The sequence below is a fragment of the Ischnura elegans genome, chromosome 11 (genome assembly GCF_921293095.1).
Source record: "Ischnura elegans chromosome 11, ioIscEleg1.1, whole genome shotgun sequence".
Lineage (NCBI taxonomy): Eukaryota > Metazoa > Arthropoda > Insecta > Odonata > Coenagrionidae > Ischnura > Ischnura elegans.
The window spans coordinates 101,192,537-101,214,113 of NC_060256.1; the positions used below are offsets into that span (position 1 = coordinate 101,192,537).

The following is a 21,577-nucleotide window of genomic DNA, read 5'->3' on the forward strand; positions in this document are numbered from 1 at the left end:
CAAAAGGAAAAAGGCCTGCAGGCAAAAATAACAGAGTTTAAGCACAGTAAAACCTCTTTACATCGTAATGGAGGGGACCAAAATTTGGGCAATTTGATGTATCGAGGTTCACTATAGAGAGGTTTCAGTGATAGGCACCATTTTATTAATAAACCATAATATTAATATATTTAAACATATATGCATGCATTAGTGAACATATATTTACAATTTAATGATTACACAAAGGTAAAAGTGACTTGTTCAAGAGGGCTTTTTAGGAAAGAAATTAGTTATTGGGTTTGCTCAAACCTTTTTTAAAACTCTTTCGATATAATTCTATTGAATACAATCATATTATGATCGCATTCCTCCATGCTTAATAAAAACCATTCAATTACGTTCAATGAATCCTCAACCTCTTCTTTGGTGGTAACTGTAACTGATTCCTCATTACCAACATCTTCCTCTAAATCCATCTCTTCCTGTATCCTGCAAGATATATACATCTCCTTCACCACTATCTTCCAACTCATGTGGGGAACATATGAATAAATCATTATCAACATTTACAAAGTCTTCAAATGTTGAATTTGTGTCAACTATTTTGTCGATTTTATCGTACTCTGTAGGTTCATTCTCAAATATCTCACTTTCCTCCTGTTTGCTACCACCCGTAATCCCAGCCTTGATAAAGCATTTCTCAAAAATGGAAGATATTAATTCCTTCCATGAAAGACACAGCCTGTGCATGGTCTGAAGGATGTTCCATGAGCATTTTTAATGCCGTTCTCACTATTCACTCTCCATAAAAAATAAATCACTAGCTGTTTTCGATAATGCCTTTTGACCAAAGAAATAATTACCTGGTCTAAGGGTTGTAATTTACTGGTAGTGTTTGGAGGGAACTACACAACTTCTATATTTCTTAACATAATTCCTTCATCCTCTTATTTCACTGCCCACATTTTTTATTTGTGCAGCCTAGATATACAGTTTCTTCTGTTTTTCCTCGGTTGTTTAAAACAGATGTCAGGGTGAATGATGGTATTCCAAAGGTCACTGCTACATCTTTCTTCTGCCTGCCCTCGTCGATGGCTCGGAAAATTCCTCGGAATGTGGTAATGTCAAGCAGCTGCCTTGTTTTATTTGTCGAATCCATCATCAGCTTATAATTAATTAAGTAATTTTCGTATGTTTTCATATTTTATGGCAAATAATTGAAAATACTCCTAATAATATATTTTAGAAAATTGGTTTATCATTCTTATAACGTATGACTTGTTAAAGATTATAAAAAATAAATAAACACGTGACTATTGCAAAAAATAAACAAGAAATTGAGCGTAATTTTGAAAATTTCGTCGAATTCCCTTTCTCTAAAATACAATGCTCGTAGAGTTCCGTAGAAAAACTTTGTCATGGGCACAAAGAAACGCTAGGTCTGCAAAACGACGTGATTTCCTAGTGAGAATGCTGGGCGAACTACTTCAGGTTGCGGCGGCGACGGTAAAAAATTTCATTGCTCTTCCGCATATCAGCTAATTAGCTGTCTCCTTCACCTAACATTGTCGTGCATGGAGTGATGTTCGCTCAGTATTGCTAGAAATTGACGTCCCGGACTCACAATGGAAGAGTCAGATTTCGCGGCATGAATACGCACGCAAGACATATGACTGTCGCTAAGCGCAATAAATTGTAAACTACGATCGTTCACGAAAGCATCGAAAAAATTACCAAGGCAGCAGTTAGAAAGTGCTACACCAGGAAATATGGGAATAAAATAATTGCGAAACTGTATTTGATTTATTTCAAGTCGCGGAAAATTCTCAAAATATTTTCATTTTAGAAACGGAAGTAGCAATGCGGTCAAGTAATTCTGTCTCCATAAATAGGAGTGAAGTTAGTTGAAATATTTCCGCCAGCGAGGGATTATAGGCTGCGCTGGTCGCCTCTTTTATGAACTGAACGTAGTATGTAAGCACTTACAGGAAAATAAAGCTATAAATAACAGAAAGCGAGTGCTATCGCACAATTTTTACCATGATTCGAGAGAAAACGATGCGTTCTGTCTTCATTTACTGTCACTTGAAATGATTAGGATAGTTCGTTGCCTTTTTCTTATTTACTGTTAGGTATGCTCTCATATGGAACAAAATGGCACAAGCTAATGGTTAACGTGAAAATTACAGTATAGTAAAGGTGTAAAAGAAAAGAATAAGCATGAAACATTTATCGCTGAAAATGTCATTCCATGTTCGTTATCGCGGCTGCATAAATTGTCTCTAGTTGTCTCGGTACGAATTGCGGAGGTAGTTACGCCGTCTCGGGGGTGTCTCGGTGCTATGATATATAGAGGTTTTACGATATAAAGAGGTTCACTATAGAGAGGTTTGCCTATAAATTTACATGTAAATCTGACGGGACCAGAGGGTTGGTATGATGTATTGAGGTTTACGATGTAAAGAGGTTCACCACATAGAGGTTTTACTGTACATGTATTTCTTATCGAATTCTCAAGGCCCACTGCATGGCCCCATGGGCCCTGCAGTATAATGAAAAATATTTTACATCGTATTCTCAGACCTACTGAATACACACACAAAAGGGTTTAGTCGGTGAAGAAGGTGAAAAGTGCCCCAGATGTTTTGAAAAAGGAATAGTATTATCCTGAGCACTTGCACTTGCATCAAAAATGATGTGTTTCTCCAAAGTTTCAGGCCCTAACAATGGAAATTAACTCCCTGTAAGCACTTAGCATATAGTAAGGGCCAGGTTCATAGAAGGCAGAATGAGATGCCAAGTGTAGTTCCACACGTTTAATTGTCAGAGCACAGGTATAAACTCCCCCTCCGAGATACAGCGTAAGACTCCCCGTGTCTATTCCCTCCAAGAGGCTTCCTTCCGTGTCGCATCCGTCCCGCGACCCTCTCGGCGTCCTCCTATTGGCTGGAAAAGGCCGCAAGTTCATGCACATCATACGCCTTCCCACGCCAAGATACTGCAACGTGTTGCGGCATAAAGTGTTGGAGGAATACGCGGAGACCAATTCCCACGCGAGAGCAAGTTGTTAATCGGAGTAGGGTGTCAGAGTCATGCACGAGGATGGATCCCACGCGAGAGGTTGCAACGTGTTATGAGTTTCAGATACTGGACCCATCACTCGAACGTGACTCTGCGATTCTTCCATTACCCCAAGAGCGAAAACCGAGCTGACACGAGACGGCAAGCGACACCCTTACACCCCAAAAAAATTAAAAAACACGATTTTTCGTTTTGTAACCATATCTCCAGTTTTTATTTTTGTGAAACCTTTTTCTTAATTTTAAAATGTATTTACCATTATGTTATACCATCCAGATTTTTTTTTTCAAAATTTTTTGACCGAAAACTAAACTTTTGCATAAGTTAGAAATTTTCGAAATTAGATTAAATTTTTTTGGAAACAATAGACACGCCAAAAAAAATATATGTTGTTATCCTTATATCAAAGTATAACCCTAATTTTTTCCAGATTTTTAAAATTGGTGGAGCACCCTCAAAAAACATGAGTAACTGCTGTGTGCCATTTGCATGTATGTATTCCAGGAGGATATTTCATTTGATTGTTGCGAGCAACAATTGTCGATCAGTTCGTAATATTATTGATTACCCCTTCAGCACCCTAGGTTTTTTAAATTCACTTAAATTTCACCTTTATGAAATATGATACATATGAGCTCAACACAACGAACACAATCCAAAGTGACTGAATAATAGAGGAAACCTACTAAGTATGTGCACAGAAATGTACGCTAAAATTCACATATTAAATGCATTGCAGGAGTATTGGCTCAGGACTGCACTGTGTGCCATATGGCACCCGTGGGCATGGGCATTGATGGGTCAAGAATAAAGATTAACATAAACGATGCCTATCCAACTTAGGTTAATCATAATTAATGGTTATAACTAGTGATGGGTCGATTCCAAAATTTTATCGATTCCGATCCCGATTCCGATTCTGACATTTCGATTCCGATTCTACCGATACCGATTCCATCGATTCTGATGCCATAGGCTCCAAGAAAAATATCACTTAATTCCAGGCAACAAGAAAACCACTTTAAAAAATATTACTCTGTGAAAGAGTCAGTTGACAAAAGCATCTTTCAAATAATTACTATGTAATTAAAATATAATAGCTAAATTTCAAAACAGAATATACCTGAGTACAGAAATTTTCATAGCTGTAATAAAGATTACATACTACGTATATGAATCTATGTAATATTTGGCCCTTTCAAATTCTCAAGCAGAAAAACCAATTATTCTACATGCTCAGCCAGCAGGTTTTGACGTCTCCATGTTATAGTATTACTGCCTGCAGAAAATTGCCTTTTGCTACACATGTGTGTTATTGGGCATGTACTTTCCCACCAAAATTGCAAGATTTCGGAAACTTTGGAATTTTTATTAAAAATTATATCAACGATTTTTTGGATCTTGAATCTTCATGGAATTCAAGTGGTCGAAGCGAACAACTATAGAACTAAACTTTAGTTTTGTAGAGCCAAAAAAAATGCTATACTTCTCATGTCATTTAATCAACCTTAAAATCTCTTGCTTTAAGTTCAAGAAAGAAACTAAACGCTACAAATGAATATCACATCGGACGGTCGTAGTAATAAAAAAGGCTAAAAGAGACTTGTGGTGTGAAAACTCCCCCTACCGCCCGACTCACCTCGGCGAAGGTGGAAAGGGAAAAAGGGTATCGGTTGTTGTCTTTCACGGAAATAGTTCTTTTTTCTCTCTCTTAAGCATGCTGACTTAATTTCTTCACTTTACTTCAATACCCGAGGCATATTTCTTATGCGTGGGATGGTTCCAAAAAATATCCAATCCTTATAAAAAAATCCTAAATACTATAGTATTTTCACTCGAGTAATGCGCAAAATGGTCAAGTCGATCTATACATAATCCTTTTTAACATCCTCAGTTTAGTGTTTTAAGTCAATGAAGACGATTATCTATGCTTTAAATGACGATTTTCAAGACTAATGTTTTAAAAAACTTGAAAAATCGGCCTGTTACCGAGCCTTAAAGTTCCGCAGCGTGTAGCTCAGCCTTGACGCGCGATTGAAAAATCGCTCTTATTTCCTTCTTCGCAAACTTTTTTTTCAAGATTTCTTATTAGTACTCTTTAGAAATCTCTACTTTATATTGTGGTTAAAATTTTCCGAGTTATATTTTTCGTAAACGAAAGATAATGTCTACTTTATGTCAAATTTCACGTGAAAAACGGGTCGGCCATTTTGCGTTGTAAAACCCGACAGATGAGAGCCAAAATCTTCGAAAGTCATTGAAAGTATAGGCAAATCACCAGATCAAAGGAATATTGCGTTTTATATTCCATAAAACTCACACCAACGCAAAACCACTTGGATAAATTCAAAGATTTTTTGAGGAAAAACGATATCTCGCGTGGCATTGAAAAATTGGTCATGCTTGGGCCTCTGTATCTCACTAAAGGTTCGTATTTATGTGAAGTGGCATATAAAGCAATATTTGGTAATGATTTATGAGTATTTACGCTGAGTTTCAAGTCTCTATCCCCAAAAAGGTCATTTTGGACTTTATTCCAGCTTTTTCCGATTTCAGACTAGTGTGCGCCGGGTAGGAAGACGATCGGCCGCTGCGGCTGGCGTAAAGGTATTCGGCGCCCACGTCGACAACTATAGTGTATTCGGCAAGCTGAAACTACCAGGCCAAGGCATTAGAATGACTTATCGGCTTTAAAAACTGCATTATTACATGAGTTTCATGATAGCGCTTCCTATCGCCAGATTGCTGGACCTACTAGCCTCGAAAGCACTGTAACCTTAACTACTCGACTCGACATTCGTAATGCGACTCGGAATGCTCGAGTCGAGTACCAACTACTCGATCGACTTGAATTTTAGAGTACTCGCACATCCCAAGAAGATATGTGTTTTGTTATTACGATTACGTGGCGCGAAAATTCAAATGACTGTTGGAAACGCGGTCGTTTATTTTGTTGTTTGAAGTACTACTGGAATCGGAATCGATTTTTCGCCTTGGCAAGTACTCGTTTTCGATTCCGGTTCTTGGCCGAGAATCGAGGAATCGAAGAATCGAGGAATCGAACCGACCCATCACTAGTTATAACCATACTATCAAGCTTTAAGTTCGTCTACATGCTTCGAAAAATATGTCTGCCAAAAATGATTTTTTTCATATCTCCTGACATTAATTAACCATGAAGTTATCACCAGCATTTGAGCCAATTTCCTAATTACTGCATGAAAATGACAGAAGTGGTGATAATTAGTACATCGTCTTTTTGAATATGCATAAAGGTCGTTTTACACTGGGCAAATCATTGTACAGGTTAGCATTGAAAACATTTGTTGAAATTGTGAGAATCCGAGCCTGTAATTAGAGCAGGGGCTATTTTTCCATCTCACAACAGTGCATTCTGGCAATTCACTGCTTTACGAAACGCAATTTTGAATGCTCCTTGTAACATACTAGGGATGTACGGATCCAGGATTTTTTTTTGGATCTGTATTCGGATCGGATCCTTGATTTTCGGAGCCGGATATTTTTGTATCCAAATGCATTTTCAAATTCCTGCTATTAAACGAAGTAATTATTCAAGTTTATTATGGGTACATAGAATCATAGGAATGCTTTTTAGATTTTCATATACATTTTAATATTTTTTAAAATTATTTTTATAGGCTTTGCAAGTTGTTTTTTTAAAAACATCTTTACATGCTCAGGCCTGCACTGTTACGCTTGGGTTTGGAAATGAAAATAGGAAAAATCTTTGGATAAACCACTGACTAGTGGTGTAGCGATAGGGGGAAGTCCAGGGGGTCCGCACCCCCAGAAATATAAAAACACAATTACTTTCCTTCATAAAAGGATACAAAATATTGAAAAATCATGAATTTACAATAGATTTCTTTGAAAAATGAAGTTTTTTTTTCAATTGTGAAGGGTGTTCAAATTAGTTTGAAATCCTCTACTTTTTACCCCGTTTAAAAATTTTCCCCCCTGGTTTTGGACCCCCCCCCCCCCTAACAAAATTCCTGGCTACCCCACTGCCATCGACTGAATTAAAATTTTTCTCACACACATTTCCCCCGAATGTTGTCACTTTCTCATCGCATACAGAGTTGTGTTTCACCTGAAAATGCTTCAGTATGGTGAGGTGGATTTAGCGCTTCTTTTTTCGATAATTTCACGCAACAGTGCATGCACTTGGCATACAATAGTTGTGCCAAACATCCATGAGGTGGCTCGCATGGTATTATGTAGATGTAGTTTCAAGGGAAAACAATGTGTTCTCTCTTAATTCTATTGTCACTTAAAATGACTGGGATAGTTGGATACCTTTTTCATATATATTGTTTGGTATTCTCTCATACGGAGCAAAATGGCCAAAACTACCGTAGAAGTGTGCGTAAGAGGCGCACCCCTATTTTTAAGGATCGAAGCTATAAAGAAAAAAAAATTTGCGACATTTTTTTTATCCTATCGTGCGGTGTTGCAGACGTATGCCTGGAATTTCGACAGTTATCGAAATGTCCTCTTTCAGTACTATTTGGAAGAGGAAATTTTGATAACTGCGGCGGTAATAGCGGCATAAGAGGGAGTAGAAAGAGTTCCGATCCTCTCTTCGCATACGTCATCACTCTACGTTGCTTGTCCTACTCAAGAACAATTTTGTTTAAAAGCTCTCGCAGGAGTATTGCAATAGAATTGCAGCCGTGGAAAATTTTAAGGCAAAACACGACAGGCACATAGCATGAACCTTCCCAAGAGATAGGACAACAATCGGGGCAATCTCAGCGCCTTAGGATAATAACCACATCGTAGATTTAAGGCCCCTTGCACACACACCGATTTTGGACGGCAGGTAAAATATCGGCCGTCCACATTCCAATAGTGAACAATGGGAGAGCATTGGAGCTTGCACACGTACCGAACACGCGCCGGCACCGGCTAAATGCCGGTTAGCTGCCGGCCATTGTCACTGTGGATCGCCGTCGCCGGCTCAAAAACATAGCAACTTATCGTTTGACCGGTAAAAATCCGGCGTGTGTGCAAGCATCGCTTCGCCGGTAAAATATATCGGCCAATATTTTACCGGCCGTCCAAAATCGGTGTGTGTGCAAGGGGCCTAACGAAACTACACTCGGCTCTCCATCAGCCAATGCCTCTGCCGTTTTTTTCCTTTCCGAGACTCCACAGGAAAATATCAAGTTACAGGGGAACAATGGAAACGTGTTTCATCCCTACCCCATTTCACCAACTGACCTTTTTCGGTCTACCAGGTTCAATTCCCCGAGTTTCTGGAGGTCAAATGCTACGTGAGTCACCTTCTGAGCTCGAAGATATCTCAATATCTTTCAGCAATTGTGACACGCACGAGGTTCTAAAAAGAATTAGACCTAACGCGACGTATATCTGACAGCATTTAAGTATTTTGAGCTCTAAGTGATTGACACAAAGATTTATAGCTAAAATAAGGCTACTAATATTCAACATAGTCCAAACAGCACAATTTCGGAAGAAACAAGCGTAGCATAAGCGCATTCAAACAAGACGAGACGGACTGGAAACTCAGGCAACGCAAACTGCGTATATCACATTGCTGCGCCTTCGCCCCTTCGCTTTCAAGGCAATGACGTCACATGCAAGATCGGACGTGTTCTTCCCTTGCTCCTTCGCTCATAGCCTCGTAGCTTGAAACACGGAGGGGAGGGAGCGTGCTCCTTCCCCTCGACCTCTCCTTCCGCGCTCTTCACTTATAAGCATTTCCGATTTCTTCTATCCACCATTAAGTCCAACAATGAGCACACTCATTCGAATTTTTTAACCGCAGGTTTTGACACCAATATTACTATATGCAGTATAAATGCCGCGGGATGCCCACTCGTGGCAATAAATTTATCGCGCGCTCCGGAGCGAATCGCCCCACGCGATCTTTTCAATGTTCACCTCTTGGGTACCGACGTGGCGGCGCGATGCTTGCAAGAAATTCAAACAGGAGCATTTTAAAAATACATCACTAAGGGAGAAACTCCCCTGCCTGCCGCTTGATTTTGACCCAGGGTTTCAGATGACTGACTCACGCTGAAAACCAAAGCCACTCAGTTCCCCTTGGACTTCCGACCGGTGAAGGGGAGGGGGGGAAGATAAGAAGTTTGTGTAAGGGGCACACCCCCATTTTCGGCTACGATATCTGGGAAAAAAGGTGTGCCTCTTACACGCGCTTATACGGTACTTGTTGCAATGAAAATTACCGCATATTAAAGGTGTATATGGAAAAACATAAGCGTGATACATCTATGGCATAAACTGTTATTCTATGTATGGGCGTTGTACGCATTAAACACTTGTGGAAAAGTGCAGTTTCATTTTATTTCACTATGTTGAACTTTCACTATACATTATGTGTAATTCCCAAATCAGTCAAATTAAGTTTGTTATCGTCAGCCAAATATACAATTTTTAGGTAACAAGTACACTGAATCATTATCAGCAAATCATGATGATTTATTTGTAAAAATAAATCTACCAAGTGAATTGTGAATGCCATCCAGGTCATTCACTTTCTCTTCCCCTGAGAATTAAAAGACAGGAACCAAATTTTTTATGGATATGCAAAGGCTCCCTCTAAATCATGGAAAATAACCTATTAACGTAAAACGTACTTAGAAAGTAAGGATGGACAGATGCAGGATTTTTTTGGACCCAGGATCGAATCGAATCCTTGATTTTCGGAGTGGGATCTTCAGATATTTCGCATCCAAATGCATTTTCAATTACTGCTATTTAATGAAGTAATTGTTCAGGTTTCTTTTGGATACATACAATTAAAGGGATGCTTTTTAGATTTACATGCACATTGTAATACTTTTACTGATTAAAAATCAATTTTATAAGCTTTCAAACTATTTCTTAAAAAGCTATAAAATCTTAACATGCTCAGGATCTAAACTATTAAGCTTGCGTTTGGAAATGATAATAGGTTTCAATCTTCAGATCAACCATTGACTGAATTTTAATATCCCTTTCTGCTGAATTTTGTCACTTTCTCATCAAATACTGACTTGTGATTCAGCAGTAAATGCTTCCGTTGCGGTGAGGTGCATCTGCATCAGGAAGCAGGGGAAGGAAGGAGCGTGCTCCCCCTGCAATCTTTCAAGCAATGAGGCTGCGAATGAGGGAGTCCAGCTCGAGCATGTCAGATTTTGCTATCTTGCTATTATGTGACGTCGTTGCCTTCACAGCGAAGCCGGGCATCCTATGGGATATACCTATACTGTTGGCATTTCCAGGCCGTTTCATCTTTTTTGACGGTACTGATGCCACGCCTGTATCTTTGAAAATTGTGCTGTTTGGACTGTTTAAATGATGGACTTTGACTGATGGCTTACATATGTACTTTCTGATGGAATGCCATGCTGTTGGCTAGCACAGGGCAGAGTCCTCTGGATTGTTGATAATACACTACAAAGTTGAGTCGTCGCTTCCTACCATCTTTGTTCTCTGCACTCGTTGTTTACGTTATGAAAGTGACTTGGAAAGTGAATGTGGCCGGCAGTTGCTCGGCAAGATTTTCCGTTATTTGTAGTAGAAATACGGCACAATAAGTTGTAGTTCGGCTCCTAATTGCTACATTAGCACTAAGGACGTGTTTAAAAATTTTATTTTCCCTCAAAATATTGAGAGAAGAGCGAAATGGCTTCAAATATGCCGAAGGGACAAGTGACACCAAACAACGTCTTCCCGCCTACGTGAGGTAAGTTTTTCTACACATAATGGTTCCTTTAATACTATTACCTTAAATTTTTAATAGTGCTGATCCACATATTCCAATTATTAGGTTTGAACTGTGTATAAGTAGTAATTTAAAAAAATATGTATTCCGGTTCAGATAATCCGGCGAGGTTCTTGACGAGTGTTTTTGTGCTTGTATGTTTTCTATTCATCAATGGAATATGTGAAATTTTGTGACTAAAATATAATATTTAGTCTGGGTTGCAGAGATGATTGACTTAGTTCTTTACTACGTACCAGAAAGTGTAACAATAACTATTAGTGCTGCTAGTTTTGTATTCAATAAAAATATTTGTTTTTGTCAATGCCGGTATGAAGTAATCTTACGGTCATTTACAACAATAAAGACAATTACGTTTTTGACTAGAATCTGCATATCCGGATACATATTAGTGGACGAAACTCCGCTTTTCATTGCTTTATTTGTGTGTTGTTCATGAGAAGAATGACTATTATATTTCGAAGTAGTGTGAATGCTTAATTTTAGGATGCAATTAAAATCTCGACGAGTCGCTTTTGCGACTAATCTTTTCCTTGACTCATTCCGAATTTTTAATTCCAGTTTTGTTTGAAGAGGATTACATTCCTAGGGCTGGTTAAAACGGAAAAATACATCAACACCGAACTTTTGTCGTGGCCCAGTGCTTATACTGCTGTCTGCTCCTGTGTACTTGAAGTTTCAACATCTTTGGCCGAATATTTACTTGTGGTACGTATTCGAGCTTAGTAACTAATTGTAAAATATGGAAATATATAATTAATTAGGTTTTTCTGAAATGGCTTCAGTGATTATCAAAGAGGACGGTACCATTCATGCCTAATAGGGAAGTGCACTAGTGTTTCAAATGCACCAAACACATTTTTAAAATTAGAGTTCAGAATAAGATAATGTCGTAAAACCACAGTTTAAATCCTAATAGTGAATACTTGATTCGAGATGACCGTCTGAAATATGGAAAAATTCAAAGGCCGCTAAAACGGGTGTCCATGTTGAATATTGGCCGTGACGTCACAAGGCAGTAGTAGAAGGCGGCTTCTACACCGTTTAGTTCTACCACTATTGTTGCATAGAAAAATTACAGAATTTGAGGGTATCCGTTTTTTGCTGTCATAAAATATCTTCAGTATATATATGTGGCTGCTTCTCTTTTGAGTAAACGACTCATCATTGCGTAATATATTGATATTCATTTACGTGTCAACTTCAAGTTTGGAAAGAGTAGTACGAATAGCACATTGAATTTTTAATAAATGCATGATGGCATTTATTTTTCGCTGGGTATATTTTGGCCCAATGCCGTTTATCATGCCAAAACTTTTTTTGTAAGAACCGAGTCAAACTAATAAACCTATTTCAGACGTTTGCTGCAAGACTTATTCGTTGCGTATGTATTCACGCCGGCCGGAACGTTCGCCCTTCGCAACTAGAATCATGGAATGTTAGACTTATTTCCGAGCTGGCTGGTTGTTGCAATGGTTCGCTGTCCAGGATGGGTTCAAGAAAAGATAATCTTGGTTGGGAGAAGGAAAATTCCAACGATTTATAAATGGTATACCAAACTTTGATGTATTTATGGTTATTGAATTTTTGAATAAGGAGGACAGGTTCAACGCTCCATAGAAATGCGAGACGTTAAGGCTAACAAGGGGAGACCGCGTACCTTGCTCCATCTTTTTCAATTGGGGCGTTAGTTAGGCTGTAATTAATTAATTTTCATGCGTTACTTTTTACAAGTTATTTATATAAATCCAAAATATCCGCTACTACCTAATGGGTCGGTTGGGGTAGTGGTAGCGTGCACGATTCAAAGGAAAGACTCGAAGGACGGTGGTTCGAGACTACTTCACGGCATTATTTTTTGTTGTCTTCATTGTGATCATACGGCATCAAGTTTATCATTAATTATAATTGCAGCAATCATTGACATGAGGCAATTTTTTTATCATCATTATGGCGTTTAGGTATTTTAGCAGTGTCATTACAAACGCAGAGATACGATGACTACAAGGGTTGGTGTGCGCCAAAATGTTAATTTTTTCTTTGCTTATACTCACCAACTTCCACATTAAAAATGAAAACCACTCTTGAAAGAGCACATACCATTAAAGGCTCGCGGCAAGCGACAATATGCGTACAGGCATAATTAATAAGAACACAAAGCGAATATAAAATGCCATATATCTCGAACACTTGTAATTCACATTACTCCAAAGGGAGTTTACTTACTCAGTATATACCTCAGTACCTTGTACTCAGTACCTACCAGTTTACCTCAGTAGCAGTGCTAAAAGAACCATTCTGAAATATAATTTCAACTAACAAATAGGATGAAATAAAAGTTGATAACCCTGGACCGGGCGCGCTGGCGTATGAAATACGTCAATCTTTGAAAACCAAGGATTTCGACATTGTACGTACATTCTGGGCTATGATGGTCTCGTGTATTCTTACAATGTACTTTGACTGCCTATATTGCGAGTTTTCCAAGTTCGAGGTATTGTAGATAATTTTTTAGATCAGCAAGATGAACCCCTCACCAGTGGAGTACAAATTACGCCGTGCGACCTGCTGTGTACCTTTATAACTGTATCACCTATAAATGTACTAATTTCAACAAATAAAGATTAACTTTAACATAAATCGTTTGTTATCATATATCATATATCATATCATGGGCAAAGTACGCATTTTGCCCGGTCGTGTAAAAAAACAGTCGCGCCATAACTCTTAAACCAAACTACTTTCAGTTTATAAATTACGTAGGTCTACGCGGAAAATGCTATATTTTGACTCAACACACTTTCTGATGTGACTGAGGTACCTGTTAAGTAAATTATTATAATGTAAATATCAATTTGATCTTACAATACCTTCAAATGATCTTCAAAACAGAATATCATCGATAGGTAAGAGTCAGGAGCAGCCTTGAACCATTTATTCCGTATAGCTTGTGCTTAAGGCACGGGAATGGATATCTTCTCCAGGCTTTTGTTTCGACGTCGAGATGAAATTTGGAACAAAAAATCATTTATAATTCTATTTTGAATTCATGTTTTCGGTACTAGACGACATTTTTAGGAAGGAAACTCCACCGATTCCCGGAAACTCTCGCCGCGCTAAAGAAAGCGACGGAATTCAGCGATACTCCACTAGTGACTACTGCCTTGTGACGTCACATCTCAATCAAGATGGAGGCGCTGTGTTCCAGCGCAACATGAAATTTTCCGACTTTCAAAACGTTTTAAAGTGCATACCCCAGATGCAGAAAATAAAAGTGACTATACTAATGTTTCTTTTTTAGGCTAAACTTTCAAATTCAGCAATTAAAAAAAATTAGTGCACTTCCCTATTATTGAGAGTTATTGAAAAATATGGCTATGGATAACTAGGAGTTTTTGATTATTTCTTCGTACATCATTTCAATTTCAATGCGTTATTGTTAGTGTGTATATTATTCATGTACATTTCTCTAGAACTTATTGTTTTACTTTTATATTTACTTTTATTAAGCCTGTGCGTTTAATTGTGCTTTTATAAATCTTATATAAATAGTGATTATTAAGAGTGGAGTGGAAGCTTATTGTTAATGTGTAGATATAACTTATTCAAGACCTGATGCGGTATTGTGTGAAAATAATACGGTTTTAATGATATCTTGGAGATATCATGATTTCTGTTGCAATAAAAACTTCTTTAAATGCATTTCTTAGTGATATGTTGCGATAAACCTAGGATATTGTACTCCTAAATCCATTTATGGTGTTTATCCTAAGCCGTAGGGGGACTTTCTGCCATTTCCTTTTGCGTTGATTCTATATTCTAGTGATTAGTAATGTTTACCATTGGAATAAGTTAATAAATTTGATTTGCATTATCACTTGCATGTTGCTGCTGCTGTTCAAGCAGGTTCCAAGGGTGTCATTTGGCGAGGGAGCAACATAGGAAGAACTAGTGCACGATGCTAAAATTACTGATTGGGCAAGTTCTACATTTTACACGAAATACCCTGACATTGAACGTTCAACTACCCTTTCTCACCAGTATGTATGAATAGGGTACCACATTGCTATTTATTTGTTTCTTAAGGGTTGAGGTTAGTGTCTGTAGCTTTGAATATATTTGTTGAAGGTAATTCATTAGAGTTCCTACAGGAAAATGGTGCACTGCAAAGTAAAAGCCAAAAACCTCATAATGAAAGTGGCATATAAATATTAGACACATTGGTTCTCTTTGAGTTCGAACTTAACTTTAATTGTAGTATAAGCTTTACTTTTTTTATACATCACTGATTGGCTGAATTTTTATCATTTTAAGATTGGCATCATTCTTTTCCAAAGATATTATGGCTTCATCGATAAACATGCAGAAGATAATTCATATTTAAATGTAATTTTTGGGTTTCTTGTTTAGTTCTCGTATTTGTTGTATAGAACACCAAAGAATCATTTTGTCTTCAGTAGATTACATTATAAGGGCCTACTATACTGTATAGTTGAAGTACAACAGAGTGTTTTAAGCATGCTGTAGAGTTGTAATTCTTACTTTCAATTTTCTACTTCAGCATATGGTTAAAATAATTTTGCAATAGGTCATTGCAACATGGTTGAATTTTTTAATCAATGATATAGTAAACCACATACTATGAAGCCACTGCTTTTTATCCTTCAGTCAAGTTTTAAAGTTCCAGTTACGAAGTACCCCCTTATTTTTGCAGAGGAAATTAGTATGTATGAAATGTTATTATGTTCATGAGATTAATGCTGAAATCAAATTACAAATAAGTGCAACAGTTGTTCTTAGAGAGGGGGGAATTCAAGCCAAAAACATGTTTAATCAAATTAAATATTGCAAGTAATATGATTCCATACTCAAATCCAAGTCGATATTTGGCCTCACCAACAAGTTGTCTCTTCAGACTCCTCTGTCCTCCATAATGTCAACCTTTTCCCCAACTCATCCCATGCCCTCAAACACTGGGTCATTGCATCTTAGTCTTGGTCTTTCTTGTGGGTGTCTTCCCTCTGGTTGACCTCTCCACACTCCTCACTTCTTCTTACATGACCAAGCCATGAAATTCTCCTACTTCTGATCACAGTGACAATATCTTGTTTTATGAAGTTTCCTGCTCTATGTTTTTCAGTATTCTCCAAACCCCTTCGTCAAACGTTGGACCATATATCCTTCTCGATGTTTAATTTCCAACAGTTATTTACTTCTTCTAAGGCTGCTTTGTTAGGGTCTTTACCTCAGCCTCATTTAAGAGCACTTGCTGTATTATGATAGTATACATTCTAATTTTTATCTATCTTGAGTTGATATATACCTGGAGTTGGTATATTGAGAAGTTGAATCTATGATAATTTTGATAGGCTCCTGTAGCATCTATTAGCTTAATTTATCCCCATTTGTATCTCTTCATCTATTTCATTTTGGCAGTTAATGGTGACTACCAAATACCAGCAGAGAAATGTTAGGCTCTGCCACTCTTCCAATTTTCATATATTTAGTTTTATCTTCAATTACCTGTAATCCTACTTTTATTACTATTCTACTTGGGCTACTGATTTGAGGTTACTTTTACTATAGGCTTTTAAGGCTACATCAGCAGCATAGGCCAATATATTTATTTTTCCTTCGATACTTGCCCTTCTTGGTATAGCTTCAGTTGCTTTCAAAGCTTTTTCTAGTGCCAAGTCTCTTCTTCATAATTGAGAATACTTCTTTTGATGGGTAAGTCTAGTTTTTTTGTGCATAAATGCACTGCAATTCAAAGATTCCTCTTTTTAAGTTAGTTTCTTTCCAGAAGTGTGGATTGCTTAATCCTTTTGGCAAATTACTAAATTATATGTTGTACTTAAAGGAATATATATTTCATGACGGTGTTAATGGAGAGTGTAAATGTTGTTCATCTCATTGATTTGAGGGTACCATGAACATTGACTTGAACCCTTCACTGAACAGTTTTCTGGGGTTGAAATCTGTTCTTCATAATTACTAGTGTCTCTTTTGATAAGCAAGTTTGGTCTTGCTGTGCATAAATTCACTACTATTCTGAGATTCCTCTTATACAGTCAATTTTTTTCCATAACTATTGACTACTTAATCCTGGTCTGAATGTTATTATAATGGATGTAATACCGGAGGAAACTGTATGACACATTCCATGATGGTGTTAATGGAGATAGGTAAATGGTGTTCATCGTTATAATGAGGGTCATTAATTGGGGGGTACCTTCACCATTGACATGAATTCTTTGCTAAACAGTATTCTGGGGTTAAAATATGGGATACGTTTGAGAATACCTATTAAATGTGAAATCTATGAACCTATTCCGCTGTTTGGAATGTTTTAAAATGTAAATATTTTTTAAAGGGGGAGAGCTTACGATGGTCGAGATTAGGCAATGGAGTAGTTTAATATGACTGTATGTCTTCAATTTGATAATATTTTTAGATGATCTGATAAATGTTGAAATATTTGTGTCAAGGAGTAATGGCAATGGCGTAACTAGGAATATGCTTTGGGAAGGATAGGATGGGGCCTGGGGTGGCACCCCCCCCCCCCCCCCCCCCCATCAGACAACGAATCAGTCCAAGAAAATTTTTGAAGAATAACATTCCTGGAAATACATTTGAAATCATTTTGGCACTAAAGATTTAACTTTTAGTCGATGCAGTTCAATATATAAAATAATTATAAATAATTTTTTTATTTCTCTGAGGCTTTGGGGAGGGATCTTTCCCTTCCTCCCCCCGTAGATATGCCACTGAGTAACAGTGTTGTGGAATGTTAATGTCATATTATTCCTTTTTATAATTTTGTATGCTGACAGGAAGATTGCCATCTTGGTAATAGAATTAATTTCCCGAAAGTTGTCTGCCAATTGAAATTTAATTTATTAATTTCCTATTGCTCAAACCATGAAATATGATATAGAAACAAGTGATTGCATGTTTAATAAACATCTACACATTATAGAACTTTATCATGACTGTTGATTGTGAGAATTTGATGTATCACTGAGATGCTGTTCATTAAAATTACTTGTGAATTAAAGCTTTTGGTGTAATTAACGAAATTTTATTTATATTTTTAATTACAGGTTCATATACTCGAGTAGTCAATGTCATTGGTGGTAAAGGAACATAGCAAAATTGAGAATAATGCAAGATGTGTGGCAGCTGTCATCACCTGTACATCATTCTCTCCTACTAATTTGAATCCATTTTAATAGAAATGTTACATCATGTGCACTTCAGATTTATTTATTTTGTTTATTTTGCATTATGTAAATAATCTTAGTTTCAATGAAATTGTTAAATCATTCTGGAAATCTTAAAATGTAACATTTCTGGTGTGTGTACATTATATACTTTGGAAAAATGTGATTTTTTCCTTTATATACCTCCTTTGATGATATCTTTTATGATCTGCAACTCTCGTGAAAAGTACAAAAATTGCATGTCAGCTTGTGACTTCTGTAGTTTTTCTTGTCTAATTTTGGGGTAGGATAATATTTCCGATTTGTCGGCACTAAAAATTGACCAGACTTGTCCTCAAATTCCTCGTATAATATCCATTGCGCTGTTTTCATGGAAGTTTACTCGGATATTACATGCGACATCTCTTCCGATCAGAAGATAACAATTCTCTCTCAGCTGATATTGGACTTTTCAAAATCTGAAATTATTCCTTTGACGAGAAAAAATCGCTATATAGTAGCCCTGAGAGCAGTAATAGTAGTTTTGGAAATAATTTACCCTGTTTCAGACATAAATATGAGAGTTTCATATCTAGAAAAACGTCCTGTGAAAAGAATCAAAACTTAACTGAAGCGCGAATATTTGTTATTTTTCACGATTTAAAATTTACAAATTGATAGTAAAGTGTTCCCAGTACATCAAGATTGAATAAATTATAATTTATAATTACCGAAAATGCGACAGGAATCGCGTATTTATGAAAAAACTGGCATTATATCACTTTCCCCCATAAGACTCTATAGAGACGGAAGAACTAAAATGGTGGACGTCTCAATTCCCATAGTGGAAGTGTATGGAACGACTCGACCCTATGAGGGAGTAGTGTAGAGAACTGCCATCCAGAGGACTCTGGCACAGGGTATGTGCATTTGACCCGAAAAAATGAATAATGATTTTTCATTTTAAAGTACATTTATTCAATGTGTACCATTTTTCTCAGGAGAAACTTTATGTGTCCATCTAAAAAAATTGGTTTTAATAGTGTATCTTTTTTAAACTTTTGTACCTTACTGACTTCTATACTTCAAAATTTTATGTAATGGGCTTAAGTAGAATGTGAAGGAGTCTGGGGAAGAGAAGATTATGTTTGGAAAAGTGAGGTACATACCTACGTAACTTGAATTCAGTAGTGTTGTGACATCCCTGAACAAATAAGCGAAATTCGTGGGCAATTTCGTAGGCATAATTTTTTTGCATCTTATTTCATTCAAGGTAGTAAGTATTGTTGAATTACTGGCAATGATGGAGGTTTTTAAGGGAAACAGTTTTATTATGAAAAAGGCGTCCAAAATGATGATATTTTCAAACAATTACTTAAGATTATCTTTTCTAGAGATAGCCACTCAAAAGAAATTTGAATGATATAGGTTTTTCAAGTCGCAGAAACATTTCATGCTAGATGTTTTAGGATTTGTTTGATTGTTGTGTTTCAGTATTTTTGATTTCCTGTGCTGCCAATATACAAGTACATACTCATATTTACAATTTGAGGCCCACGTGATGTACACAGTGAATTCTCATGTACAAAAACATTTCCCTCTTTATATTCTACCAGAATTTGTGAAAATTAAGTTGTGTGTGAGCGATAGGAGAACTAAATATGCTGTAACTCTTTTCCTCTGGGATGGCTTTGTGGAATGGTATTGGTGTGAGATGTGAAGAAAACTGTGTAAACCCTTAGGCTGCGTGCACTGTGGTTGAATGGTGAGAGTCGGCAATGATTGCTCACATTAAAGTGGCTACATTATGTGCCAAAAAGTGTTGTAGAGGTTTTCTTGTTAAGAAAATTAATGGGCCTGAATGTTATGTTGGCATCAGTAGGATGGATTAGTTTGGGAAGGGAGGAGAGGTGAGCTGGAAAGGTTGGTTGCATGCGATAGGGCAGTGGCGACTCCTTGAATGTGACATCGCCTCTGAACTGGCAGAGTTGCCTCTTTGTGTTGACTTGCTTGTGCACTGCCCATCTCTTGAGTCATTGCTGACAGTGTTCAAAATTAAATTTTGAAGCATTTATTTTTTCCGATTCCTGTAGAGGTGTGATTTGTCGTTGGCATTATGACATTTCGTTTTCAGGGCGGGAGTGGAGGTGGCCCGGGCAGAGCGGAGATGATTACGGCAAGTACGTGAGGATCCTTCGAATGTTTGAGGACCGGCGTGCGGCTCCGTTTTCAATCCACCAGATAGCGCTGATGGGAGCGTCGTCGGAAGGGAAGGCAGTGGGCGAATGGTTTGGCCCAAATACAATCGCTCAAGTCCTCAGGTGAGCAAAAACGATGTCGTGTGAACAAGTGGCCAGGCAAGGGGCGACCATTGATTACGTGATTATGGCAATTTTTTGACCCCCTCCCCCTGCTGAGAAATTTGGCGCGGCCCCCTCTAATCACACGTGAGATTGAAGAAAAATTTCTCAGGATTCCCACCGGGTGTGGTACTGGGTTAATTCTCCCGACGTTTCAATGGCTAAGTCTGCCATCGTCTTCAGGGGTTCACTTGTACGGTAGTAGTACAGGGGTTCATGGTAGTACTGTAAGAAGTACCATTACAAGTGAACCCCTGAAGACGATGGCAGACTTAGCCATTGAAACGTTGGGAGAATTAACCCAGTACCACACCCGGTGGGAATCCCGAGAAATTTTTCTTCAATCTATATGCCGGAAAAACCTAAAATTTTACACGTGAGATTGTTCAAAATGCATATTTTCAGTGTAAATATGTTAATCTATGCTTTATTTCATTGGATTTCTTGAAAAAAAGAATTTGTTTAATTATTTTTATCTAATAAGGGGAGTGTCCAAAAATTGGGCCTCAAGAATTCAGTCAAACTTTGTGGTATTATAGACCATCCGAGGTTGTTCTCGAATCACCTCCCATGCTAGGTTATATAACAAATAGTTTATACCTGTGGCATGACTAGGAATATGCGTTGGGGGGGGGGGGGGGGGATGAAGGGGCCAAACCTCCCCCCAGGCGACAGGGAGTCCAGGACGAAACAAAAATGTTTAAAAAGTGACTCACTCGTCTCACTGTCATGGTATTGATAAATAATCTTTAACTTTCAGCAGATGCAGTTATTATATGTCAAGACAATAGTTTAAATAATTTTTTTATTTCTCTGAGGTGGGATCTATCCCTCTCATCTCCCCCATAGTTACGCCACCGGGTCAAACAAAAAATGCAGTTAAACATTCACATACTTGTCAAATGTGTAAGAGTGTCCATCCCTAGTGATGAGTGGGCCATGGTTCAGTGGTTAAGGTGTCAGATTGTCAACCTGGGATCACATCTCTTTTTCTAAATCATTTCTTTCAAATTTTTATTTTACAGAAGACTGTTACTCATTTTTATTTCCATGATTTTCACCAAAAATTTTATTATGTGGAAATTTTTTCTGCAATGCAGCATAATGTTTTCCCATTTTTTTAAACACTTCTTTCTTTCAACTTTCACTTATGTTATTTCCGTGTCAGAAAATGAAGC

The 21,577-nt window shown here is 37.5% G+C and overlaps 1 protein-coding gene and 1 long non-coding RNA gene across 5 annotated transcripts in view; both read left to right on the forward strand.

Annotated features, from left to right (window-relative positions):
- Window positions 1-21,577, forward strand: part of LOC124168118 (cysteine protease ATG4B) — a 349,683-nt gene that overhangs the window by 12,056 nt on the left and 316,050 nt on the right. For all 4 annotated transcript variants that reach the window (XM_046546237.1, XM_046546238.1, XM_046546240.1 and 1 more), the window contains one exon: window positions 20,174-20,360. In XM_046546237.1, coding sequence (XP_046402193.1) covers window positions 20,174-20,360 — 187 coding nt within the window. The remainder of the gene's footprint in view (window positions 1-20,173; window positions 20,361-21,577) is intronic.
- Window positions 11,479-18,003, forward strand: LOC124168122. The gene is made up of 3 exons (XR_006866846.1): window positions 11,479-11,545; window positions 14,744-14,877; window positions 17,941-18,003. It is a non-coding gene; the product is annotated as an uncharacterized LOC124168122 (long non-coding RNA).